The 23,975-nt window shown below is 43.6% G+C and overlaps 1 protein-coding gene across 1 annotated transcript in view; it reads left to right on the plus strand.

Annotated features, from left to right (window-relative positions):
- Hecw2 (HECT, C2 and WW domain containing E3 ubiquitin protein ligase 2) overlaps window positions 1-23,975 on the plus strand; it is a 158,041-nt gene that overhangs the window by 28,155 nt on the left and 105,911 nt on the right. Inside the window, exons 4-9 of the mRNA XM_055616959.1 lie at window positions 6,262-6,337; window positions 9,990-10,159; window positions 12,250-12,392; window positions 15,967-16,067; window positions 16,420-17,823; window positions 19,207-19,302. Of these exons, the coding sequence (XP_055472934.1) occupies window positions 6,262-6,337; window positions 9,990-10,159; window positions 12,250-12,392; window positions 15,967-16,067; window positions 16,420-17,823; window positions 19,207-19,302 (1,990 nt within the window). The remainder of the gene's footprint in view (window positions 1-6,261; window positions 6,338-9,989; window positions 10,160-12,249; window positions 12,393-15,966; window positions 16,068-16,419; window positions 17,824-19,206; window positions 19,303-23,975) is intronic.

Consider the following 23,975-nt stretch of genomic DNA (forward strand, 5'->3'; position numbering starts at 1 on the left):
GAACAGAAAGAAGAAAGGAAGATGGGGTTGATAAGGAGAACTGAATGGTACTGATGCAGAATGATCAGCGGGCAGTTAATTGTTGAATAATCATGTCTAAAGTACAGAAGTCACAAAGATGTAATGTAAAGAAGTGTATCTTACATCTTGGCTTGGATCAGTGATGGTCACGTGTGAGACACCTTGTGAGTTTTACATGGGGAGGACAGCAAAGACAAGGAAGTGTGAAAGATCAGGGACAGCCAGCACTGGACAGTGGTTCAAATGAGAAAGCAGGTTTTAGCTAGGAATTGGTACAGTCAAGGAAAAGAGGCCTCCAAATAGAAATGGCTCAATGCCAGACATAACAAAGGAAAGTGAGGATTTATAGCCAAGTAACAGAGTCAGTGGATGAAAAATTACTAGGACAGCCAAGGGGATATGGTAACTCTTGATAAATTAACTTAAAAATAATTTTTACTGAGGGCAGGCCAGGGTGATCAGATGATAGCTAGAACCCAATGAGAGATGAGGAATTTGGTCTTATATCAAGGTGATGTCACAACTGAGGATAGAGATTATCTCTAGATGAAGTAGAATTTTGATAGAATTCTGAGGGCAGGCCTAGTTAAGCTGTGGGTTCACATGAGCTTGACTAAAGTTTGGTCAAGTGAGACACCTTGATAGGATTTAATATGAACTTCAAAATTAAATTCTGTGTGTGATTTTCATTTTGTAAGTATTCAGAATCTAATCTGCTTCCATTTTGTCTCTTCTGGTAATATGTACTTTTTCTGTCAGAGTACAGCACAGAACTTTCTCTTTTGAAACAATAAAATGTTATACTACTTCTACACAAATTTAGAGAAAGATATAAGTTTGCTTTATGATCTATAAATTACAGTTTTCATGTAAGATATAATTTACTCAAAAGTTTTTAGGTGAAAATGATTGTGCAGTAGCATTATACAGTCCTATTATTTCTAGCTCCAAAAGCCAAGTACCTACACTGCAGTACAACAGAAACCTGGACATACATAGGATGCCCATGTGGACACTCAGAGATATGAAGTGCAGGGTGATGATATAGTGAGAATTCTGGATTTTTGGCTTTTTAAAAACACTGAAACATTATAAGAATGTGCTTTTATTTTAATCCCAGGTGCAGAGATATGGGGCTGCATCAGACTGTCTGCAGCAGCTGACTATGATTTGCCTCATGTTCCACCAGAGGCGTGATTTTACCGGCTGCAGATAGTTTCTGTGATTATATGATGGTTAGAATTATGGGAACTTTCCAGAGGGCATATAAATAATAGAGCCCCAATAGGTCAATGGTTATTGATCATTCAGGGGGATGTTGATGTTTTGTTTTGCTTGTAACCATGGTCAAAGGAGAAACAAAAGGAAAGAAATTTGATTCAGGGATCTCTGTCTCTCTCTCCCTTCTATTTTTTCTTTCCTATCTAGTGATAGAGGATCAAACAGGGGCAGGGATAAAGGGTGGGGAAAAAAGAAGAACCCACAAAGTAGCAATGACAAGCTACAATTGGCACCCCACATGAAGCTCAAAAGTTAAGGATAAAGATGAGAAATTTGATTTAAAATGTCATACAGGAAATGTTAGGGGACAAAGGAATGGATATTCTTTTTTAAATTAAATTTTTTTAATTACAGTTTATTCACTTTGTATCCCAGCTGTAGCCCCCTACCTCATCCCCTCCCATTCCCACCATCTACATCCCTCCCTCTTCTCCTCCCATGACTCTTCCCCAGTCCACTGATAGAGGAGGCCCTCCTCCCCTTCCATCTGACTATCCGGTCTCATCAGGACTGGCTGCATTGTCTTCCTCTGTGGTCTGGGAAGGCTGCTTCCCCATCAGGGGGAGGTGATCAAAGAGCCAGCCACTGAGTTCATGTCAGAGACAGTCCCTGTTCTACCTGCTCAGGAATCCACTTGGACAATGACCTGCCACGGGCTACAACTGTACAGGGGTTCTGGTTATCTCTGTGCATGGTCCTTGGTTGGAGTATCAGTCCCAGAAAAGACCCTGTGCCCAGATATTTTTGTTTCTGTTGCTCTCCTTGTAGAGCTCCTGTCCCCTCCAGGTCCTTCTGTCTCCCCCTTCTTTCATAAGATTCCCTGCACTCTGCCCAAAGTTTGGCTATAAGTCTCAGCATCTGCTTTGATACCCTGCTGGGTAGAGTCTTTCAGAGTCCCTCTGTGGTAGGCTCCTGTTCTGTTCCCTGTTTTCTCCATCTTCCGATGTCCATCCCGTTTGTCTTTCTGAGTGAGGATTGACCATCTTAGCCAGAGTCCTCCTTCTTGCTTAGGTTCTTTAGGTGTACAGATTTTAGTATGATTATCCTATATTATACGTCTAATATTCACATATAAGTGAGTATATACCACGTGTGTCTTTCTGCTTCTAGGATACCTCATCTGCTCTTTTCTGAAAGAATTCCTGAGTTGGCTGTGCAACTGGAGAGACTGTGGGTGGAGGTGGAAGTTCTTGGGAAGCGAGGAGTACCAGAAGAGGGAGAACAAAAAGGCTCAGTTCCAGTGACTGAGCAAAAGAGCAGGAGTGTCCAGAGGAGGAAATAGGGAACGAAACTGTTCCAGAGGACTATCAGGTCAGAGAAAAGCTGAAAAAGCAGGAGAACAATCTGATGAAACAGCCCATTTCAAAAGAAAGTGTTGACCTCGAACCAACCGTGATGCCAGAGTTAGAGAGGGGCAGACTGGGGTTATGAGATCACCATCAGCTTTCTCAGTAGTCATACAGCATATGCCACCTAATGGAATGAGATTATAATGAGATAGAATGGCATCTTATAGAAATCATAGATCTAAGGTATTTTAAAGAAGCTATGATTTTATATAGGACGCACTCGCTTTATGTGAAACAAATTCTAAACAACTGGGCCACTCAAAATAGAATTATTCCCCACGGTTGTGACAGCTGCACTAGAAGCTGATCCACAGTTGCAACACAGTTAGCGTAGTGGAGGGAAGAAGCTGTGAATATTGAACAGCAGAATAGAGCAAGGGGAACGAATGTTGTCAAAGATCAGTTTCTGGGTGAAATGCTGTACTCTAACCTGCAAGAAAAGATTCAGTTTGATGGCACTGCTGTAGAACAACATCACATAGTGACTTTGAGAGCTTGGGACAAAGTTGAGGAGTCCTGGGAAAAAATCCACCTCATTTACAAAGACCATACAAGGCTCTGGAGAAACCTTTGCTGATTTTTTTTTTTTTTACAGAGATTTGTCTCAGCTGTGAACAAAGCCATATCAGACCCTGATGCAGTACAGTTTTTGATAGAGACCTTGGCATTTGAAAATGCAAATGTAAAAAGGTTATTAGACCATGAAAGGCACAAGCAGCACCTGTGGACAAATGGATAAGAAATATGACTGATACTGGTTCTAATATAATAGGTCAAACTAAAGCTGGAGGTCTCTGATATCAAAATGCCTTCTCCTTAGATTGCAGGAAGCATGGTCATTTACAAAGAAACTGTGACCAGACCAAAAGCCCCTGGTATCAAAATTGCTGGAAATATGGTCATTTGCAAAGAGACTCTGACCAAGCCACCAAAAGCCTCAGACCTCAAAATGCCCAGTGGGTTAACTGTGATAAATATAATACTATGTGCTGGAAAAGTGAACAAGCCATTTCTAGGGCCAACGGCTTTCTTAAGTCTCAAACAGAACGAATGCCTAGGCTTTCTGGGCATGTATGTGATGCGGCAAAGGCTGCCACTGCGTTCAGGAGTGCAGATCCAAAAGATACGTTCAAGCTAATTCCTTGCCATTGGTAAACAACCTTGGGAGCCTGGCTTGGGGCCCCAAAATAAAAATTATGAGCCGTTTCAGTTAAGGAGTTTCATGCATACTGAAAGACCTCCACTTGGCCTTAGAGATTTAATACACTACTCTGGTGCTGCTACAAGTCTAGTGCTGCTCTAGACCTGGCCACAGATAAACATCTTACTCTATCCCCCCCCAACTCAATATTATAGAATAACTACTGGAGTTTATGGTTCTTTGCCCTCAGGGACGGTAGGGATGATCTCGGAAAAAAGTGGATTGACGTCCCAAGGATTCACTGTGTTTCCAGGAATTATAGGTGAAGATTTCAAAGGATAAATTAAAATTATGGCCTATGTCAAAGGAGAGATGTAATTTAATGCAGGTGGTAGGATTGCTCAGCTGCTACTGTTTCCTTACATCAAAAGCAAAGCACTCTAGTAGAAAGAACAGGAGGGTTTGGAAGTATGAGAAAGGAACAACAGCAGCTGACAGACACTGGGTTATAGGAAAAAACTGTGGAATTAAATCAGCCTATATACTAGAAGGATGAGTTAACACTAGAATGGAAATCAGCAAAAGCTTTGTGTTGGGAATGCAGATTTGTTTATATATCCACAGGATATGAAAAACTGTGGATACCATCAAAACTGATAAAGATTAGAGTTAGATGGGGGAGATCTCCTAAAAACCTTGGCTACTAGCCTGGGGCACCTATTCCATTAAAAATGTCTCTGTTTACAATTTCCCTCTACACACAGCACAATTAATGGCTTAAAACAGAATGGAGGAAATGCATCAAGAATTCCGAAATGTTGGTTTCTTTTAAAACACAGAAATATTAAGAGAATGTGCTTTCGTTTTCACCCCAGGTGCAGGGATTTGGGTCTGCTCCTGACTGTCCACAGCAGCTATGATTTTCCTCCTGCTCTAGCAGAAGCTTGGTTTTTCCAGGTGTAGATAGTTTCTGCAATTGTGTGATTTTTGGAATTCTGAGACTGTGTCAGAGCGTATATAAGTGCTAGAGCCCTGATAGGTCAGTGATTGTTGGTTGGTCAGTGGGGTTGGTTGCACTTTGTTAGTGACCATGGTCAAAGAAGAAACAAAAGGAAAGAAATTAGATCCAGGGATCTTTTTTATTTTTATTATTAGTTACATTTTATTAACTCTGTATCACAGCCGTGTCCGACTCCCTCATTCCCTCCCAATCCTACCCTCCCTCCCTCATCTCCTCCCTGCCCCTTTCCAAGTCCACTGATTGGGGAGGACCTCTTCCCCTTTCATCTGACCCTGTTTTATCAGGTATCTTCAGGACTGGCTGCACAGTCCTCCTCTGTGGCCTAGCAGGACTGCTCCTCCCTTGAGGGTGGGGAGGTCAAAGAGCCTGCCATTGAATTCATGTCAGAAATAGTCCCTGTTCCCCTTACTAGATCCAGGGATCTTTATCTCTGTCCGCCTCCAGCATTTTTTCTCTCCTATCTAGTAATAGAGTGAATCCAGGGGCATAAAGGGTGGGAAAAAAGAAGAACCCACAAAGTGGAAAAGCAGGCCACAGGACTACTCAGTACATGTTATGAACGTGACATAAGTATTTATTTCTGTTTTTCTTACCAATATGAGGAAATTTAACATTTAGTTTCAGTAGTAATATAAATATATTCATTATGCGTTAAATATACTCCTCTAGGCATGGTGACACATTCTGATAATCCCAACACGTGTGAGGGAAAAGGAAGAAGATCCTGAGTTCAAGGCCAATTTGGGCTTTGCAGAGGGTGGGTGAACATTACTGAGAAGATGGAGGATACAGTGACTCTTACCAAACCAACCTAAAAAGAATTCTTGCTGAAGACAGGACAGAATGGTCAGATGGTATCAGGGTAGGGAAGAAGGCAATGATGATGGTTGAGAAATTTATTTGGATATCAAGAGAGATGTTATCTCAAGGGCAAGGATTTTCTCTAAATGAAGCAGGCCACCCTGCATTTTGTATGTGACCCTGACTCAAATATAATAGAAACAGTCAACAACTCAGACACACACACACACCAGAGACAGACAGACAGACAGACACAGAGAGACATAGATGCAGAGAGATAGTAAGAGCTGGCCTCAAACTTGTGATTCTCCTGCCTCATCCTCTAGAATGCTGGGGTTATAAGAATGTACACCAGGAACAACTGTATTCATATTCAGAGGAAAGACAGAACATACGGTAGATACAGTAGGCTGATTATATTAAGAAAGATTTCAAAGTTCATATTTTTTAATGGGGTAAAGGTTAAATTTAAGTATGAACCTTTGGTCCTGTATTTTGGGATCTATATCTGTTCTAATACTTGAAATTTTGAAGACATGCAATGGAATGCATTTTGATTTTTAAGACATCACTGGATATCCAAGCAGATGAGGCCCATTAGATAGCCTGAATCTCATATGAAATTTCACACACATTTTTCTCCTCAGATGGGGGCAGAAGGCATGGAAGGAGGTGCCTCAGGAAGTCTGCACTCTAGGAAACTCGTTAGCTTCACTTTGTCAGGTAAGTATCTGAGTGGAGCCTCCAGTCTGAGGATGTGTATGTAGCTTCAGTGACGGTGTAGTCATTTCTTTCTACAGTATCACGTATGGCCCGCCTGGTCTGCAAAGTGAGTCCAGGAAAGCCAAGGCTATACAGAGACACCCTGTCTTGAAAAAGAAAAAAGAAATAAATTTAACAAGTAGAGAGATCATGGTTTTCCGTTTGGTAAAACATGCCACCTGCTTGTGTGTAAACCATCCAGTTACGGTACCACTTTCAGACTACAAGTGTTGTATTGTAGTTTGTAAAGCTGACTGCGCTGAAGCTAGCATTTAACAAACTGGGTCCTACAGCCAAAGAGGAAATGTTTTGATAAAATATCAGCTTACACAAATTGACATATTTGAAACAAAATATATACATATGCGTGTGTGTGTGCACTGGGCTACAACATAAAAAGGTGAAATTTATTTTGTACATAAGGCATTGTCAAAAGCATTTGAAAGCCACCAACCTAGCAAGAATGAACTGGCAGCTGTAAAACCAAGAGTACTCTAAGAAAGCCCATGCTTGGACCAGAGTTTTCAAATAGACAGCTAGGTAGGTGATAGATTATACAAAGCCTAAAGATTACCTGACTCTGTAAAGAGAATTGCTTTAAGCGTAGCACGTCTGAGATTTAACTGAAGCATTTTCTTCATTGCTTAAATACCGAGAATGAGCACCAGCATCTAGACAGTGAGCCTGTGAGAACAGGCCGCTCCATGAGCCACAGCAGTCAGACCAGGCTGTGCACACCCATTGGGCACAGTCTTCTTTTTGTTTAGATTTGTGTGGTCCTTTTTACTTCCTGTGAGGCTGTTAATTTGAAGGCCTCTTTTCCTTCCTTCAGCTTTCTGGTTGTAACCTGGTAGGTGGCTGATGGTTCAGACTGGGCCAGTAAAGATACTTTGTTTGGGATCTTTGGGATTTTTTAAGTGTCTGGGTAACCGGATTACTTTCAAGCACCATCATCTGTGATAGCATTTGCCTAGCCCTGACAGTGCTTTCTCAAGACATGCTGATTGACAGCTTGTAGTTAAGACCTGTGACATCCTCCGGGTTGTAGGCACTGATGCCCCTGGCAACAGTAGGGAACAACTGGCCACCCCCAATGATGGTTTGCTATACTCTATCGATGTCTTAATTTAAAGCCATTGAACTATGTGTTTGGTTGGTGGAAGCCACATATTGATTTTGACCTCAGAAGGAGAGCCGTTAACTCTCTGTAGGAGAATTACTATCTGGAAAGTAAAATCACAGGACACCCTCCTCAAAATAAATAAACTCTGGGACATCAGAGAATCCATCTTTAAATACTTTTGTAGCATCCCACCTCAGTTCACGTAGCTAGCTGTGTTGTCCTCACTAGATAGACATTTGCCAAGTGTATAGAAATGGATAAAAATCATTAGGGGTGAATGGAATTCTGTAACATTAATCCTAAATGTTTAGGATGTGATTGTAGGCTGACAGGGGGTGATAATACATCTTTGAAAGCATTGACATACTGGAATGGCTGCCTGCAAGTGAAATGCCTTCTGCCTGATTATCTAAGGATAAGTAAGATACAGGAAACTGAACTCTACAGCGTCAGCAAAAAAAAATGTGTCTTGGTTAATGTTTCAAATCTTATAATAAGGCTGAAGCTAGGATATTTAGCATACATGCCTTTGCGACTTTGAGTGCTTCTTTGGTTTGTTATGTGTTATGGATGTTTATGAGTATTGAAGCAAAGGAAAATAAAGAGAAGCAAGAGCAGAGATGAGATGAGTAAAGGGGACTGAATCACCACGTTACAGATAATTGGCAGTTTATCACCTGCATTAATGAAGATTCCTTCATCTGTGCAGTGGCTCACCATGAAGAGTACGGTACCAGGGTTATCTAACGTTGACATCTCTTATCAGAGTGACTTTAATCTGCTGGCAGAATGCTTTTTTGTTCAAAGGAACGTTTGTCTGTGAATGAATTCATTTTGTCAGACTTTGTAGCAGCTATTTCTGTCCATGTTACTCTGCATTTACTTCAAGGAAATCCCTTGCCTGGAAGTAAACTTAATATCTAGAGGCCATCGATCTGTCTTGAGTCTGAGACAAGAATCCTCAAGAAGAGCAAGAAAATAAATGTGTGGGATGCATTTTCATCTCAAGGCTACTTTACGCTACTAGAGAAAACATGTAGCTAATAAACAGTCAGATGAAAAATCTGCATTTAGTAATGACTGCATAGTTTATGAAGTATCAAAAGTGGGACCACTCAGATAATGAGATGACAGCAGCTTCACAGAGTACCTGCCTCGTTCCTCACTTGTCCCTTCCTCTCCTGTTGGTTTCTAGGTCAGCAATCAATCTCTGTATCTCTATGTCACGCAGTGTTAGCAGGAGGCCTCACTGTTGAGTAGCTCCATGGTTGCTAACGTATTATCCTGTTCTTCCACTGCTGACTGCATGTCATTAGACAGCTCTGGTCTGTTTTCATCACATGTATGTAGGCCATGAGTTCTTGTGGACCAGTCCATCCCTTCCAGAGACTGAGCTCTGGGGAATGCATAAAACCTAAGGCCTAGGTGACCCCATTGGCTGCCTATAATTCAGGACCATGACAGTGTCTCTTTCCCCACTGCTCTAGCGAAGATAGAGGTCTGTCTCTCCATACAGAATTGTTCTCTAAGATAGAGTCTTCAAGACCTCCAGATGGATCTGAACCACATGAAAATGCAGTGTCTTTCACGGCTTTCAAGATGGTTTAGCTCTAGAGCTACATTACTCACACTGAGAGTCTCAGAAAGGTACCATGGCCAGCTAAGCCAGCTTTAGTTCTAGGCATGTGTGTGCCTATCAGCCTGACAGTTAAAATGTCTCCTTGCTGAGCAGATTGAAGCTAAGACTTTTAGCAGCTCGTGTCATATAAAACATACTGTGACTATAAGGTAAGTTATAATATATTCACTGGATATTTAAATGACTTTATAGGTTATAGAAAAAAATAACAAGAATTATTTAAAATAATTGCATTTACATATTGAGTTCATAGAATATGTATGACATTTAAGATGTAGTACAAATGAGTGTGTGCTTTAAAATTTTATTTCAAGTTAAACTTGGTTCAAACTTATACATACATACATATGGGCACACAATATACATACACACATATATCCTATAGCAATATGTAACTTTATGTATGTGGGTCTTTTTTCATGAAAGAACATATTTTTTTATAAACTGGTTATTGAAAATTTATATGCAGAGGTTGTCTTACATTTCGACACTGCACCAGGGAAACAATGGTGAGGACCCCCAAGTACATGGGATGAAAAGAGTCCCAGGCCTAGGAGCATAAGTTGATGAAAAAGGGCTGGCTTTGTTTTTGCCACCTTGTAGAGCCCTCTGCTGGAATGACTGCCACTGCCCATTTGCCATTTTCTACACATGCGCACAGTGTGACTAACTGCCTCTGGGTCACTGGCTCCTTTCTGGCTAGAGCTGTGGACCAGTTAAGAACTCCTGAGTCTTGGCTTTTGGTGCTAACCAGGATGTCTGGATCCTCCCTCCTCTCTTCTGTGCTTCCCCCCTACCTACTGCCTTTCCTCTCTCCCGCTTCCTTCCCCCTCCACCTCTTCTCTCTAAAGATCTCAGGGCAGTTGGGCTCAAGAAAGGGATGTTCTTCAATCCTGACCCTTATCTTAAGATGTCCATTCAGCCAGGGAAGAAGAGCAGTTTCCCTACCTGTGCCCACCACGGGCAGGAGAGAAGGTCCACGATCATCAGCAACACCACCAACCCCATCTGGCACAGAGAGGTAAGGCCACCTTAGGGCGGGGTGGCAGGGGGGAGGTCATGTCTGCTGACAGTGCTTGATAGTCCAGTTCATCTGGTTCCTCTGAACTCTGCAGCCTTGAGCTGCTAATAGGTGAGGGCAAGGTGACTCCGGATGCTTTGCTGTGTTTCTCAGAGGGTACACTGCATAGGAGTTATTTCCTTCTTGTTAGAGCCAGGTGTGTAGTAAAACTGGTGGCATGTTCACTTCTAGGGTACAATTTTATGATCTGCTAAAGGCATAATAACCAAAATAAATATCTTAATGTTTTTAAAGGTAAAAGGTTCATGAGGAACAAAATATATGAAAGGTTTTTTTGTTTTGTTTTGTTTTGTTTTGTTTTATTTTATTTTTGTTTTTTGTAAGAACAGGAAAATTAAAATATTACCTTGAAGAATCACATCAGAGCCTGAATCAAAGGGGGGGAAAAGCTGTGTTTTTACTTTTAATTTAAAATTTTTTTTAAAAAATTATCTTTTGCTTTACCACATATTCAGTCCAAACTAAAGGAATATGGAGTCTCTTTCTCTCTCTGTCTGTCTGTCTCTGTCTCTGTGTGTGTGTGTCTCACTCGCTCTCTCTCTCTCTCTCTCTCTCTCTCTCTCTCTCTGGGCTTTGGCAAATGCTTTTATGAACTTTCAGATTTTTGCTAGCTGAGACATTCAGGAAGTCGGCATCCCTAGTGAAGGCAGATTGTGTTGATGGTATTTGAAGGTTCCTCACAGCTACATTATGCTACCCGTCTTCTTAACACGTCACACCACTAAAATCAAGCAGAGGATTTTCTCATTAGAGTCACACAGAGTCAAAGATGAGCAAAGAGATGTGGCATGCTTTCTCACCGGGCAGTCTTCCCACAGTTTCTCAAGGATCCAGCACCTTTGCGTCCTTGTGCTAGAATGTTTCTAGCTAACCCTTGGCTGGCGTGGGAGTTGCATAACTAGCTAGGTTAGCCCTGAGTGTTTAGCCACAGACATACGTTCTAACAACGCTGTAGAAGTATTTACTTGGAGCGAGATAGTTAAGGGAATATGAAACTAATTAGAATAGAAGTCTGAATGTTTGGGACTCTGGCACAGAAAGACGTGTTCCTGAACAGTCCTGTGTTTATTTGCATGGCAGATTGTGTTCTTATGCCTACTCTAAAGCACCATGATGCCATAGTGGCCGCAGTGACTCTTAAAGTCAGAGCACCTCATCCACCATGTCTCAAAGCCTGGAAAATATAAAATATGTTCAGTGTGAGCTCTAGAAAGCCCGTGGTAGATACAGTAACAAAGCAGGCAATAAAGCCTTCTCTTTCTTAGTTATCCAGCTTTCTGCACTGCTCTGGCACGAAGCCAGGGCTACCACTCATGCTAGCTGAGTACTCTACACTTACAACATCCCAGGCCTGCCCAGAACTGTGCGTTTACCCGATGGGATAGCCGCGAGTGCGATCCAACTATCTCTACCCCTGTCACCAAACTCCACTTTAAGTGTTTCTGTGACTGCCTACGCAGCGCTCTTATCCTCAGCAAGTGCTACTTTCCATAAGCAGACTGCCAAATTCCTCTACCCTCTGGAGAACTTTGGTTAGTTATTATGCTAAATAAAAGTAGTAGCGCCGAAATGCCAAACAGGCTAGTACTCTTCACGTAGCTCTAGTTGTGTGGACACTGTCAAGGGAAAGTAAAGTGATTCATACTTCCTTCCCGCCCCCATTGTTCAGTGCGCTCATATTTTTAAATACAAACAGGATTGGTAGTGGTGGTTTTTCCTTTTACTTCAGTAAATTATATAATACATAATTTAATCTTTGATAGTATCTTGTGTAACTACTAAGCAAAGAAAATGTATTATTGGATAAAAAGAATTTCTGTTGTCATTCAGATTTTAAACATTTTTTCTTTTTTTAGTTTTAAGAATCATTGTGAGTTTTGTTGGTTTTAAGTGAGTACAGGATTCACAGAAACTGTAATATGGACCCTGCGTGTCATTAGAGTTTAAGGGATAGCATTTTCTGTATTATAAAATGATTAGATGTTGCGTTTGTCTTCTAAGCCAACATACTGTATGTTTTTTTATTTCAGAAATACTCCTTTTTTGCACTTTTAACTGATGTCTTAGAAATTGAAATTAAAGACAAATTTGCCAAGAGCCGTCCGATCATCAAGCGCTTCCTGGGGAAACTGACCATCCCGGTGCAGAGGCTGCTGGAGAGGCAGGCCATCGGGTAACCCACTCTCTCTCCCCTGGGGATCTGGAGATTAGTTTGTGCCAAGACGGCTGGAGTGATACTTGGTAGTCCAGGGGTGTGTCTCGCTGATAAGAAGTGGAACGTATCACTTTAAAAAATAAAAGTGCCCTTCAGCTCAAACAAGTGTCCTGGACCCCAGATATCTTGTTCTAATGATACACTTTCTTGTGGCATCAACCCCCTTTCCAAGTCTCACCTAGATAGCAATCAGTGACAATTCTCTTGGTGTCCAGTTGGATTGTGTGTGTGGGGAGTCATGAAATCTTGCTTTCATGAGCATCATTCTACCCTCATCTTATCCAGATGAACTCTATCAACAGAGCCTACCTTTATCCCTGAAACATGGAGGGGAAAGCTTATTGGGGGGCTTAGTTTTCACTCAAGTCTGCTGTCCATAAGTTGTGAGTAGTTAGGAAATACAACACACCTTCATCCATTGTTAGGATATATATTTTTTTATGGCACAAGTACTACCAAACTCAAGACTGCAAGTGTGCTGGGGCGGCGTAATGAGGACATTCTGTGTGCCTTTTGTCACTGCAGCAGAACCTTTTGAGTACACAGTAGTGGTAGCAGCAAGAATAATGAGCACGAGTGGCCCCCTCGCCTCAGCTTTGGGGTAACCCCTGAGATGCTGGGCTCCTACTCTGCCAGAAGTTAGAATACTACCCAGATTTGCCCAGGTAGCCACAGCAACTGTAAGAGGTAGATAATGGGATGCCAACCATTTCAGAGGTGAGGAGTCTGAGGCTGGCAAGCAGTGGGAGAGCTGAGCTTTGAGCTCAGTCCTGCTTTTGTAGACATGCTGTTGTCTGAAAGACCTATGAAACTCACCAGTTCTGATGGGTTCTGGTCCTCGACTCTCAGGAGACGTGAACAGTGTGGTTAGACGGCCCACACAAAGTGAAGAGATGATACAAAATTCTGGAAGCTCATGAAAGTGGGGAAATAACAGTTATTTTTAAGCATAATAATTATAGCTTCCAGAAGATTTATTTTGAGAGATTTTGAAATTATTTTTAGCATGCATCAGCAGTGGAAGATTATGGTGAGAATCAACTGCAACAAATCTAATATATTTCCCACCTGACTTATATTAATTATAATCATCCACTTCATGCGACACGTATGTACCAGGTTCATGTACTGACAGCAAGAATGATCAATGAAGAGCTCCATGGTGTCATCGAAACTGTCACGAACTCTCTGGTGTTTGAGTCAGTCATCTGCAGAGCTGTTGCCACGCTGCCGTGGAAGCAACAAACCCAGTTCTGTGTGTAGTGGAAAACAGTCCAAAATGCACTCAGAAAGTGTCAGAAGTAGGATGTTTCTCCACGAGTGAGCTAAAAGCATTGCCACTAAACCAGATGCTGTCACACGTTAATATTTCTGACCTGATTACTGTTTTCTCTAGGATAATCAATTCATCTTAAAAGTTACATATTTTGATTAGTTATAAATTGGGTGAACTGGGGCTATCTGAAATAAGTGAAAGTGAAAAGGGTATGGCTCTATGGGATAAGCCGTACCTCCTAATCTGTTTTTAAAGCATTTGTTTGAATGTAACGTTTTTCATGGCATGGCCAGCTTTTTGTTCATGTTGTATAATAGTAGTAATGCATAGCATATTCTTCACAAGAATAGATCACGGCAGGAAGCAGCCTGAGTGAGGGTAGGGCTGGACAAGCCCAGGAGGACTACTCGGTCCTCAGACGTGCATCCACACAGCCTCATCACAGAGGCTCTGTGAGGCATAAGAAGCTTGTCTCAACTTTGATGTGGAACAGTTGAACTAAGGACTTTTTCTCAGAATTTTACCAAGTAAAAGTTTTTATTTGGCAAATAGTTGTGTATGCCTTAAGTGCCTACTAAATGTCAAGAGCCGAGTTGGGTATTGGAGATGAGACAGTAACCAAAACAGTACTTTCCTTATAACTCTTACAAAACACTAGTTTCCTACCTTAAACACTGCTTCTGCAAATCTTCCATCATTAGCACCATTTTTTATTTTTTTTTTTTTGGCAGAGGAAGGGAGGAACCATCAGTTTATTTTTACAAGAAAATGATGGTTTTATTAGAGGACCGAGTGTCAGAGGAGCGGGATGAAAAACCAGAAAGTAGAGACAGGGCGATAGGATTTGCTGCTTGCACACACAAGAGGGTGCAAGAGCTTCTGTATGTCGGGTGCTCTCTGAATGCTGGGAAAGCAGTGCCAAGGAGGAGAAAGCCAGGCCTGCCGTTCTGCCAATTGCAGCTGTTGCGCAGTTCTGTCAAACTTCCAACGTAATGGGCATGTAATACCTGCTTCAACTGCCTGTTCAGCAAGAGGATTGATAGCAGCATGACATCCAGGTATCATGGACGTAAAAATGGCAGTAAGAGGAACTCTGCCCAAAGCAGCCTGGAATCACGGAGACTGTTTGTGGAGTGGACTTGTGGTACAGAGGCTGCCTGGCAGAGGCTTCTGCAGCAGGATAATCAGTGCCTCACCCCAGGTCTGCCATCCAGGAGCATCTTAACTGTGTCTTCATGTCTCTCTTAGAAAGCAGGGTCCATGCTTCCTCCCCAGCCACCAGGGGTAAAGAACAACACATCCCTGGAGCCCTCAGCAGCACTTGTGTGTCAGTAATTCTTCATGTGGGGAAGCAAAGTGTTTGAAAGCATGACTCTAGAACAAACATGTTGGCATCATAAAAAGACATGTCTAAGAACCTGACTATGAGTTCAGATGAATTACCAGTTGGTAAACTGATTGTGTGTGTGTTTGGGGGGGGGGTTGTTTGTTTGTTTTTGTTTTTTTGTACCTGAGTATGTGTTCACAAAATAAAGCTTTGTTTCTGCAAAGCTGACTAGAGGCTCTGTACTGTTCAGTGGTGCAGACATGTCTGAATAGCCAGGAGAGGGCAGTGTGAGAGCAGAAATAGTGTGATTTGATTAGTCTTTTGGTTAGTTTCTGTAATTAGAAGTAAATTATCAGACTCGGCACAGGAGTTGCTTGCATTTGAATCTGGAAAATATATGTGGACTCGAAATAGCCGGCTAACTATTAGGGAGGCTGGCAGCCAAGGACTACCACACGCAGGCCAAACAATGAACAGTCCAGTTGTGGTCCCATCTAGCACCAAGACATGGGGATGTGGTGCTCCTCCTCATTGCAGAGCACCTTTAATAAGGCACTAATGTGCCTGAGACTCAGTGGCAAGCTATGATCCAGAGCCATCAGCTCCAGCCCCTTATTTTACAGAGAGAAAGGTTAGGTCAGCAACACTCCCTCCCCCAAACACACACACATACACACACTGTTAAGGCTACTGTCTAGGATAGACCAGGTTTTATGTTTTTATATTGCTTTCTCTTCTTTAATAAGACTTTCTCTTTGTCCTTGGGTCACAGGCAAATGAATAATACGTTGGGTCGCATTGTGCTCGCGCCTGTATTTATTGACAGTTCTGAAAATTCCAAGGGCAGTGTGTGGGACTGGGGGTGGGGAGCAGCTATGGGAAGAAGGTGAAGGCACAATCAGGATGAAGGGCCGTTTCTCCTCCTGCAGTGATCAAATGCTCAGCTACAACCTTGGCAGAAGGCTCCCAGCTGACCACGTGAGCGGCTACCTCCAGTTTAAAGTGGAAGTCACGTCCTCTGCTCATGAAGGTGAGGTGTCTGGGAATGCATAAGCGTGCATTAGACTTAGGTCAGTTGACAGCATTTGAACAGGATTGTTCTGTGTCCAGTGCTGGAAATGGAATGGCTTTCCAGTGATTGCCTATCAGTTTCCAAAGCACCTGAAGCTCCAAGAATTACGTTTGCATTATGAAGCTAAGCTGCAGAGTTCCTTGTGGGAGATTGCTGCCCAGGATACTCATTAAGCAAGGAGTGTGTTCTGGCAGCTGGTAGTGCTGCCTTGGTCATCTGTGGGATGACAACTCAGCCAACTAGTTAGTTTCAGGACAGCAGATCTTTGTATCTTCTGTCGCATGCTCATAAGCACTGCTTTCTCACTCAGATGCATCTCCAGAGGCCGTTGGCACCATTCTCGGGGTCAGCACTGTGAATGGAGACCTGGGCAGCCCATCTGATGACGAGGATATGCCGGGGAGCCACCATGACAGCACTGTCTGTGCTAACGGGCCAGTGTCTGAGGACAGTGCTGCTGATGGGACCCCCAAGCATTCTTTCAGGACTAGCTCTACTCTGGAGATCGACACAGAGGACTTAATCTCCACTTCCTCAAGAAACTCACCTCCCAGGGGCCGCCAGGATTCACTCAACGATTACTTAGATGCTATTGAACACAATGGCCCCTCCAGGGCAGGGGCGGCCTCCTCTTCCTCTGAGCGGTCCATGGGAGCCTCTCCCAAGCTGAGGAGTAGTTTTCCCACTGACACAAGACTCAATGCAATGCTTCATATAGACTCAGATGAAGAAGACCATGAGTTCCAGCAAGACCTAGGTTACCCATCTTCCTTGGAGGAGGAAGGAGGCTTGATCATGTTCAGCAGGGCATCAAGAACTGATGACGGGAGCTTGACATCTCAGACCAAGCCAGAGGATGGCGACCCTGTCGAGAACGAGAATGCCTCTGTGCATGAAGCCGCTTCCTTAGACGAGAGGCCAGAGAATCTTCCAGAGGTTGCAGATGGTTCCTTGCCCTCAAGTGCAGCCCCTGAGGAAAATGAAGCAGGCCTGGAGCCTCAACCCAGTGCTGACCAGGGCAGCACTGAACTGAGTGGCTCTCAAGAGGTAGATCAGCCCACCAGTGGCACGGACGCCGGGGCTTCTGATACATCTGGAGGGAGCCACAGGGCTGCCAGCGAGACGGAGTCCCTGGACCAGGGATCCGAACCTTCCCAGGTGTCCTCTGAGACAGAACCCAGTGACCCTGCCAGGACAGAGAGTGTGAGCGAGGCCAGCACCAGACCCGAGGGAGAGAGTGACCTGGAGGGTGCAGACAGCTCATGCAATGACAGCGTGACCACACAGCTGTCCTCTGTGGAGACGCGGTGCTCATCTCTAGAGAGCGCACGATTTCCTGAAACCCCAGCCTTTTCTTCTCAGGAGGAGGAAGATGGGGCCTGCGCAGCCGCAGCAGCAGCAGCCGAGCCCACCAGCAGCGGCCCTGCAGAGGGGTCACAGGAGTCCATCTGCACCCCGGGGTCTTTACCTGCTGTGCAGGTGCCCAGCAGGGAAGAGGAAGGGCCAGGGGCTGAAGCTGCTGCTTTATCTGAACAGGGGGAGCTGGGGGAGGTGTGGCAGAGGAGGGGGAGTGCTGAGGGAGCCTCTGCTGCTCCTGCTGCCTCTGCTGCCCCAGCTGCCACTGGGGAGAGCCAGCCCCAGGAAGAGGAGGATGCTGGGGACACCCCAGGTGCCTGCGAAGGGGCCACTGCCCAGGAGGAAGGTGCCACTGGAGGTAGGCACCTCTTGGCTTGAGCATGACTCTTGGCTTGAGCCTGACTGCTCAAAAAGAAGTCATATAGTTTCCCTTTGTGTAAATTATAAGGCCTCTTGCTCGTGTAGGTGAGTAGAGTCGGGGTTCCTCGGCTGCGGTTCCCCAGTTAGCGAAAGGATTACGAAGGGAAAGATACGGAAGCAGATAACAAATGTGTGGGTACCTTAAACCCTTCTTGTGCATCAGCGCCCCCAGCCCCAGTCCAGATCTGGGGAGACCAAGGTACTTACTCATTCACCGTTCTCAGAGCTGGGAAGAAGACGTGGTTCCCATGCACACAGACCCCAGCTGAAATGCAGACTTTTTAAGACATGGGTCATCTATTGCTGACAGAGGAGGCCTGGCTAACATCAGTCTTCAGTCTTCCATAAGATACAAAACCAGTCAGGACCTTGATAAAGGTGTGCGGGTTGTGGGCCGTACCCCAGGCTGCTTCACTCTTGCTTAAAGCCCCAGAACAGGAAGTTAGTTTGGGCTTTGCACCAACACTTGTCTATCAAAGCACAGGGTCAGCTGTTGAGCCGTCATTCTAACAAATGAGGAGGGGCAAGAACGGGAGGAGGCATTGTTTATTTAAACCTGAAGTCACAAGTTCAGACATAAAACTTGTATTGACTCTTAGTGAGTGGCTCCTAGGAATGGTTTATTTGAAATGTTCTGGGGAGGGGCAGTAAAGGGGGAAAGGGCAGTTTCTTGTGCATAAATAGTACAGACTCAAACAGGAATTTTTTTTTCTTTTCGAGTGTGGGATTGACACTAGGGTTTGGAGTTTGCATGCCAGGCAAGCACTGTATGAGAGAGGTACACAGAACCCTAAAAATTATTTTCTTGTTGTGTCATTTATTTTTCTCTCTAAACTATCCTTCGCTTTCCCTCTGACTCCTATTTTGCTTTTCAGTATCCTATGGCCACTTTGTGACCCTCAGGCATTAGTGTGTGAGCAGGCTAGAGGCAGTGAGGGGCAAGAAGGATGCATGCTGGGGACATTTCTCTCGGGGCGCCTCTTCTGGGCCCTACATCCATGTGGAAAGTGCAATAAAAAAAGAGCATAGAGGACAGCCTTGGCACTGATGTTTGTTTGTGTGCATTTTATTGAGACAGGCTCTTGCTGTGCAGCCCAGGCTAGCCTGGAACTCTCCATCCTCTCGCCTCCCTCTGCTGAGTCCTTGGGATTACAGATATGTGCCAGTACACCTAGGTGTGTTTTTGTTGTATATATATATATGCGTGCATACGTGTGTACTTGTGTGTGTGTGTGTGTGTGTGTGTGTGTAGAGAAAGGGGGCGCTATTTTGACACAAAAGGAAAAGCAATACCTAGGTAATTTTTTACCTTTAATCCTAGGTTCTCAAGCCAATGGCCACCAGCCCTTGCGGTCACTACCTTCAGTGCGCCAGGACGTCAGCCGGTACCAGAGGGTGGACGAGGCTCTCCCACCAAGTGAGCAGCCGTTAGCTAAAGGCTTACCTTACGGGCAGTGTGCAAAGGTGCTAGACAGATCCATTCCACGGGTCCTGGAGAAGATGTCTGGAAGGTGCCGCTTGACCAAGTGGCTGTGATCTGAGGCGCTCTGTACTGTCATTCCTGGTACTGTCCCCAACAAAAGGGCAGCGAGGAAGAGCAAACATTGTTCTGCCCATGGAATAATTGCCATACTTGTGGAAGTAGATCCACATATTTCAGGCATTGGTTGCATAAGAGATTTTTTTTTTAAACTATGCTTCACAGCAGCATGATTTTATTCAGTGAGTAGGCAAGATGGGGCAGTCTCTTCGAAAAACCTCACCCTGTAGTGCACTGGCTTTTCATCTCTTCCATCATTTTAAATTATTAAGTACAAGGGTCTTACTTTTTTCCCTCTTAGGGATATACATACATGCCCTTAATTTCAGAAATTAGCCTACAGTTTTCTGGGGGGGGATACAGCCATTCTTTGAGGATTTAAAAGGTGTTTCATTCTTTCACTTTTAGAAGGCACTGAGTGCTTTAATAGATGGTTGAGGTCTAGGGATGTGGGGGAAATGGTTCACAGCCTAAGGAAGTGGTACTCATCTACTCCCAATCAGCATAAAGTAGGAAGTCTGTTTAAATTCCTGGAGAGCAGCTGGAGGGATGCCCTCATGTGCTTTGTTGTTTTTCCTTTCCCTCACCCTCTCCTCTGATCTCTACTCACCCATCTTGTCACCTATGAAGATGGAAAAAAAAAAAAAAGACTGGGCCTTCATATTTAGCCAATAGGATGTGAAGAGAAGCAGCCCACTTTCTAGTGCTGAAATATGGAGTGGTGGGATTCAGAGGGGGCCGACGAGAGAGCTGAATGCTACCATTGTTGTTTGTCAAAATAACTGGCTTGAGCCTTCTGGAGCTCTGTTGTACACAGAGCTCTTTCTTTTTATACATTTGGATAAAAATCAGATGCTGTTCTTTGGAGGAGATATTGGTATAATTGGAGAAAAATGGATTGGGACCATCAGGAGAGTTCTGGGAGAGCTTTGTGTGTATGTGTGTGGATCAATCATGGCATCCTTGGGGGCTAAGAAGGGAGCATAGCACTACATGAGTGTGGTGAGAGCGAGTAGGCTTCTGGCCACACCTACCTGCTCCAGTATGCGTTGGACATAATTTGATCTAGAGATTACATTTTCAAAACAGAGGTGCTGCTTTCTTGCTGAAATTAGGATCTCTATGACATCTCAGTGTCATTTGTGTAAACACTGATAATAGAACTGCATGAATCAAGTTTTTTTCCCAAACAATTGGCATTTTATCTTAACAAGATGATAAACCTGAAGAGTGAAAGTGATTACAACATAGGACTTGTTCAGTGAGTGATCGGTACAAAGGAAAACTTCCTGTTCAGTTGTTTGCAGTGGTGACCACACTCACTGAGGTGTGCTTACATATCACTGGTCACCAACTGGGATGCCAGAGAAGGCCAGGGTCTGGTTTGAAGGGGGTGAGAAAGAAGGTTAATGAGAAGAAAGTGATCATAGGGACTCCTTCTCTGTGCCCACTCACATACATATTAACTCTAAATCTAGAAAAAAAGACCTTTCCTGCCTCTGAACCCTAAACTAGGGAATGAATGCTATGACAGTGGCCTTGAGATAGTGTTGCCACCATTCTATGTCTGAGTTCCTCTTACACAGACCTTTTTAAACAGGCATGTTTATATTTAAGGCACATGATATCCAAGAGACTGTGTGTGCTCTCAGGCAGAAGCTTGGCCTCCTATGAACTCTGGAAAATCTCCCGTTTGTTCCATGGCTTTAGCTAGCACATTAGCTGTTGTTTAAGTTGTGATTCATTTATGTCACTTTTGCTCAACTTTCAGTGTGTCTAGCAATGATGGGGGAGATTGGTGCCACTGAGATAATGGAGTCCTGGGGTCGAAGTTGGGATCTGAAGCTCTGGGCATGTCTTAGGAATCAGCTTTTCTCTGCTGATCCTCAGACTAAACCTGGCATATCTCCCAGACAACCCACTGACCCCCAAAACACCCAGGCACCTTGGGAGACAGCGCTAGCAGGTAGTTTTCCAACGTCATTGTTGTCACATCTTTCTTTATGTAGGAGAGATCTTATATGGAACGCCAATGGGCAGTGCCAGGTAACTTAGGGCTGCTGTAATTAAAGTGGGCTTGGGGAGTAGTTCTAGAGTCCCAGCCCTTAGGTATCTAAAGCACCCACCTGGAAGCTGTAAGTAACTTGAGTTGGATTTGGAACTTGTAGACTATCTACATAAGGCACATGGATAACACTATGAGATGTTGCTGGTCCTTACTGAACCTAGTGTAGTAAAATTGCCATCGTTTTATAGATGCACTGACTTTTAGAAATAGAGGGAACCTTACAAAATGTTTGGTTGTATTCTCTAGTTTTCTACTGAAATGGTGAGCCATTGAGCCATAGTAGCTTTCTGGAGGTCTTACGGCAAGGCTATAACAAACTATAGCCAGAAACCAGACCTCTTAGCTTCCAGTTTTATGTACTGACACTCTGAGACCCAACCCAGCACGTTGTTCTCAGGCTCTTTCTGTCCTGATTGCTCACTGTATGTTATGCAGTGCCAGGAGAAGAAATAAGGACCCAGCTCCCATCTTCTAACTCTGACTATCCCTGTTTAATGACATCCACCTGAAAGAAACTAGTGTAAATCGAGGACACATGCGTTCTTATATGAAGAACAAATCAGGTCCAGTAGGAAGACATACAAGAGGCTGTACCCTGCAAAGTAATTGTGGTGACAATGATGGTAGTGAATCATCCTACAGGTATTGACCACTTGGGCAGGAAGAGTGCCAATGGCATAGCAGCCTTTCCTATGCCAAACACCCACTTGAAGTAAGCAGTATTGTGGATTTGAAGATCTGATAATAGCCTTCAAGGTACATTCAATATCCCATGTTCCTAGAGAGCAAACTCGTGGTTCTGGTTTCTTATTCTTTCTATCGCACCTAAAAGACATCTTTGAAAAATGACAAATTAGGATTATCCCTGATCTTTGTGGAAAGTAAATAGAGGATCACTATTTTTTATAGAATTATATCATTTAAAAATCATCTGTTCTCTTATTGCATGGTTTGTGGAAGGCACAAACTGTATTGGGGGGATCTCGCCATTCTGTTGCCCGTATAAGCTGTTGAACAGGCTGCATACACATCTCCTTAGGTAAATCTTTATTTAGTCATTTCCAAGGAAATAATTCCATCTCTGAGGGCTTTGGGTCTTTGAAGCTTTCTTTTGTCAGGGAGTGGAAAGTATGAAACAGTATGTTTTCTTTCTGCTTTAACCGCCAGAACTTCAGAGCCAATTTCTAGTAACAACCTTATCATAGAAGCTTGGCTAGATTTCTTTCTGATTTCATTACTTAGTTTTCTGTTCTTTTTTAAAATTCTAACTGACTTATTATACACTTTTCAAAGAAAGTGAGAGCTACTATAAACAGACTGCTTATGGGGAAAATTGCTACATGTTTTCATGTGTGTTTGGCTTGACATGGGTCATTGGGTAAATTATTCCATCTCTGATAAGACAGGAAAAATAGATTCTTAAGATATTTGAGATAGGTGTGTGTGCAGGAAACAGAATAAAACTACAGGGCAGATCAAAGGGGTTTGGAAGATGCTTACCATTTGTCCCAGTGGCACACGGAGCATGAGAGGCGCTCTTTCAGAAAGGTCCTGTTGATGAAGTTGTAGCTGTGCCCAAAGAGTTCAGATGAATAGGCAGCTTCATTGTGTCTATCTTACCTTGGAATGTGAGTGGCATCAAGAAGCCATTGTCATCCAAGCACAATGGTGCACACCTGTAATCCCAGCACTAGGGGAGGCCGAGGACTTGTTTTGTAGATCAGACTGGCCTCAAACTCAGAGAGATCCACCTACCTCTGCCTCCCTGAGTTGCTGGGATTAATTTTTTTAATTAATTTGCTCAAATATTAATTTAGGAAGATTTTTTTTCTGAATAAAGAATGGGTCTCTGATGCACTCGTAGTTCCTGAATAAAGCCCTCCTCCAATGGTAATACATTCTGAAAATTTGTCCTTTGAAAAGGATCATCTCAAGCTCTGTCAATTTAAATAGGGAATAGCCATCTAGTCAGTGGAGGGGGATGCCAGGTTCTGAAGACTGGACTGATCTCTGATTTTACTGAACATGTGTTTATATATTGGTTTACAGAGACCAACTCAGTTACTATGATACTTAACATACAATTAACTTATCTTCTTTTTTTTCAATTTTTTATTAATTACACTTTATTCATTTTGTATCCCCCCATAAGCCCCTCCCTCCTCCCCTGCCGATCCCACCCTCCCTCCCCTTTCTGCATGCATGCCTCTCCCCAAGTCCACTGATAGGGGAGGTTCTCCTCTTCTTTCTGATCTTAGTCTATCAGTTCTCATCAAAAGTGGCTGCATTGTCCTCTACTGTGGCCTGGTAAGGCTGCTCCCCCCTCAGGGGGAAGTGATCAACGAGCAGGCCAATCAGATTATGTCAGAGGCAGTCCCTCTTCCCATTACTATGTAACCCACTTGGACACTGAACTGCCATGGGCTACACCTGTGCAGGGGTTCCAGGTCATCTCCACGAATAGTCCTTGGTTGGAGTATGA

The sequence above is a fragment of the Psammomys obesus genome, unplaced genomic scaffold (assembly GCF_907164565.1).
Source record: "Psammomys obesus unplaced genomic scaffold, mPsaObe1.curated_primary_1811, whole genome shotgun sequence".
Taxonomy (NCBI): Eukaryota; Metazoa; Chordata; class Mammalia; order Rodentia; family Muridae; genus Psammomys; species Psammomys obesus.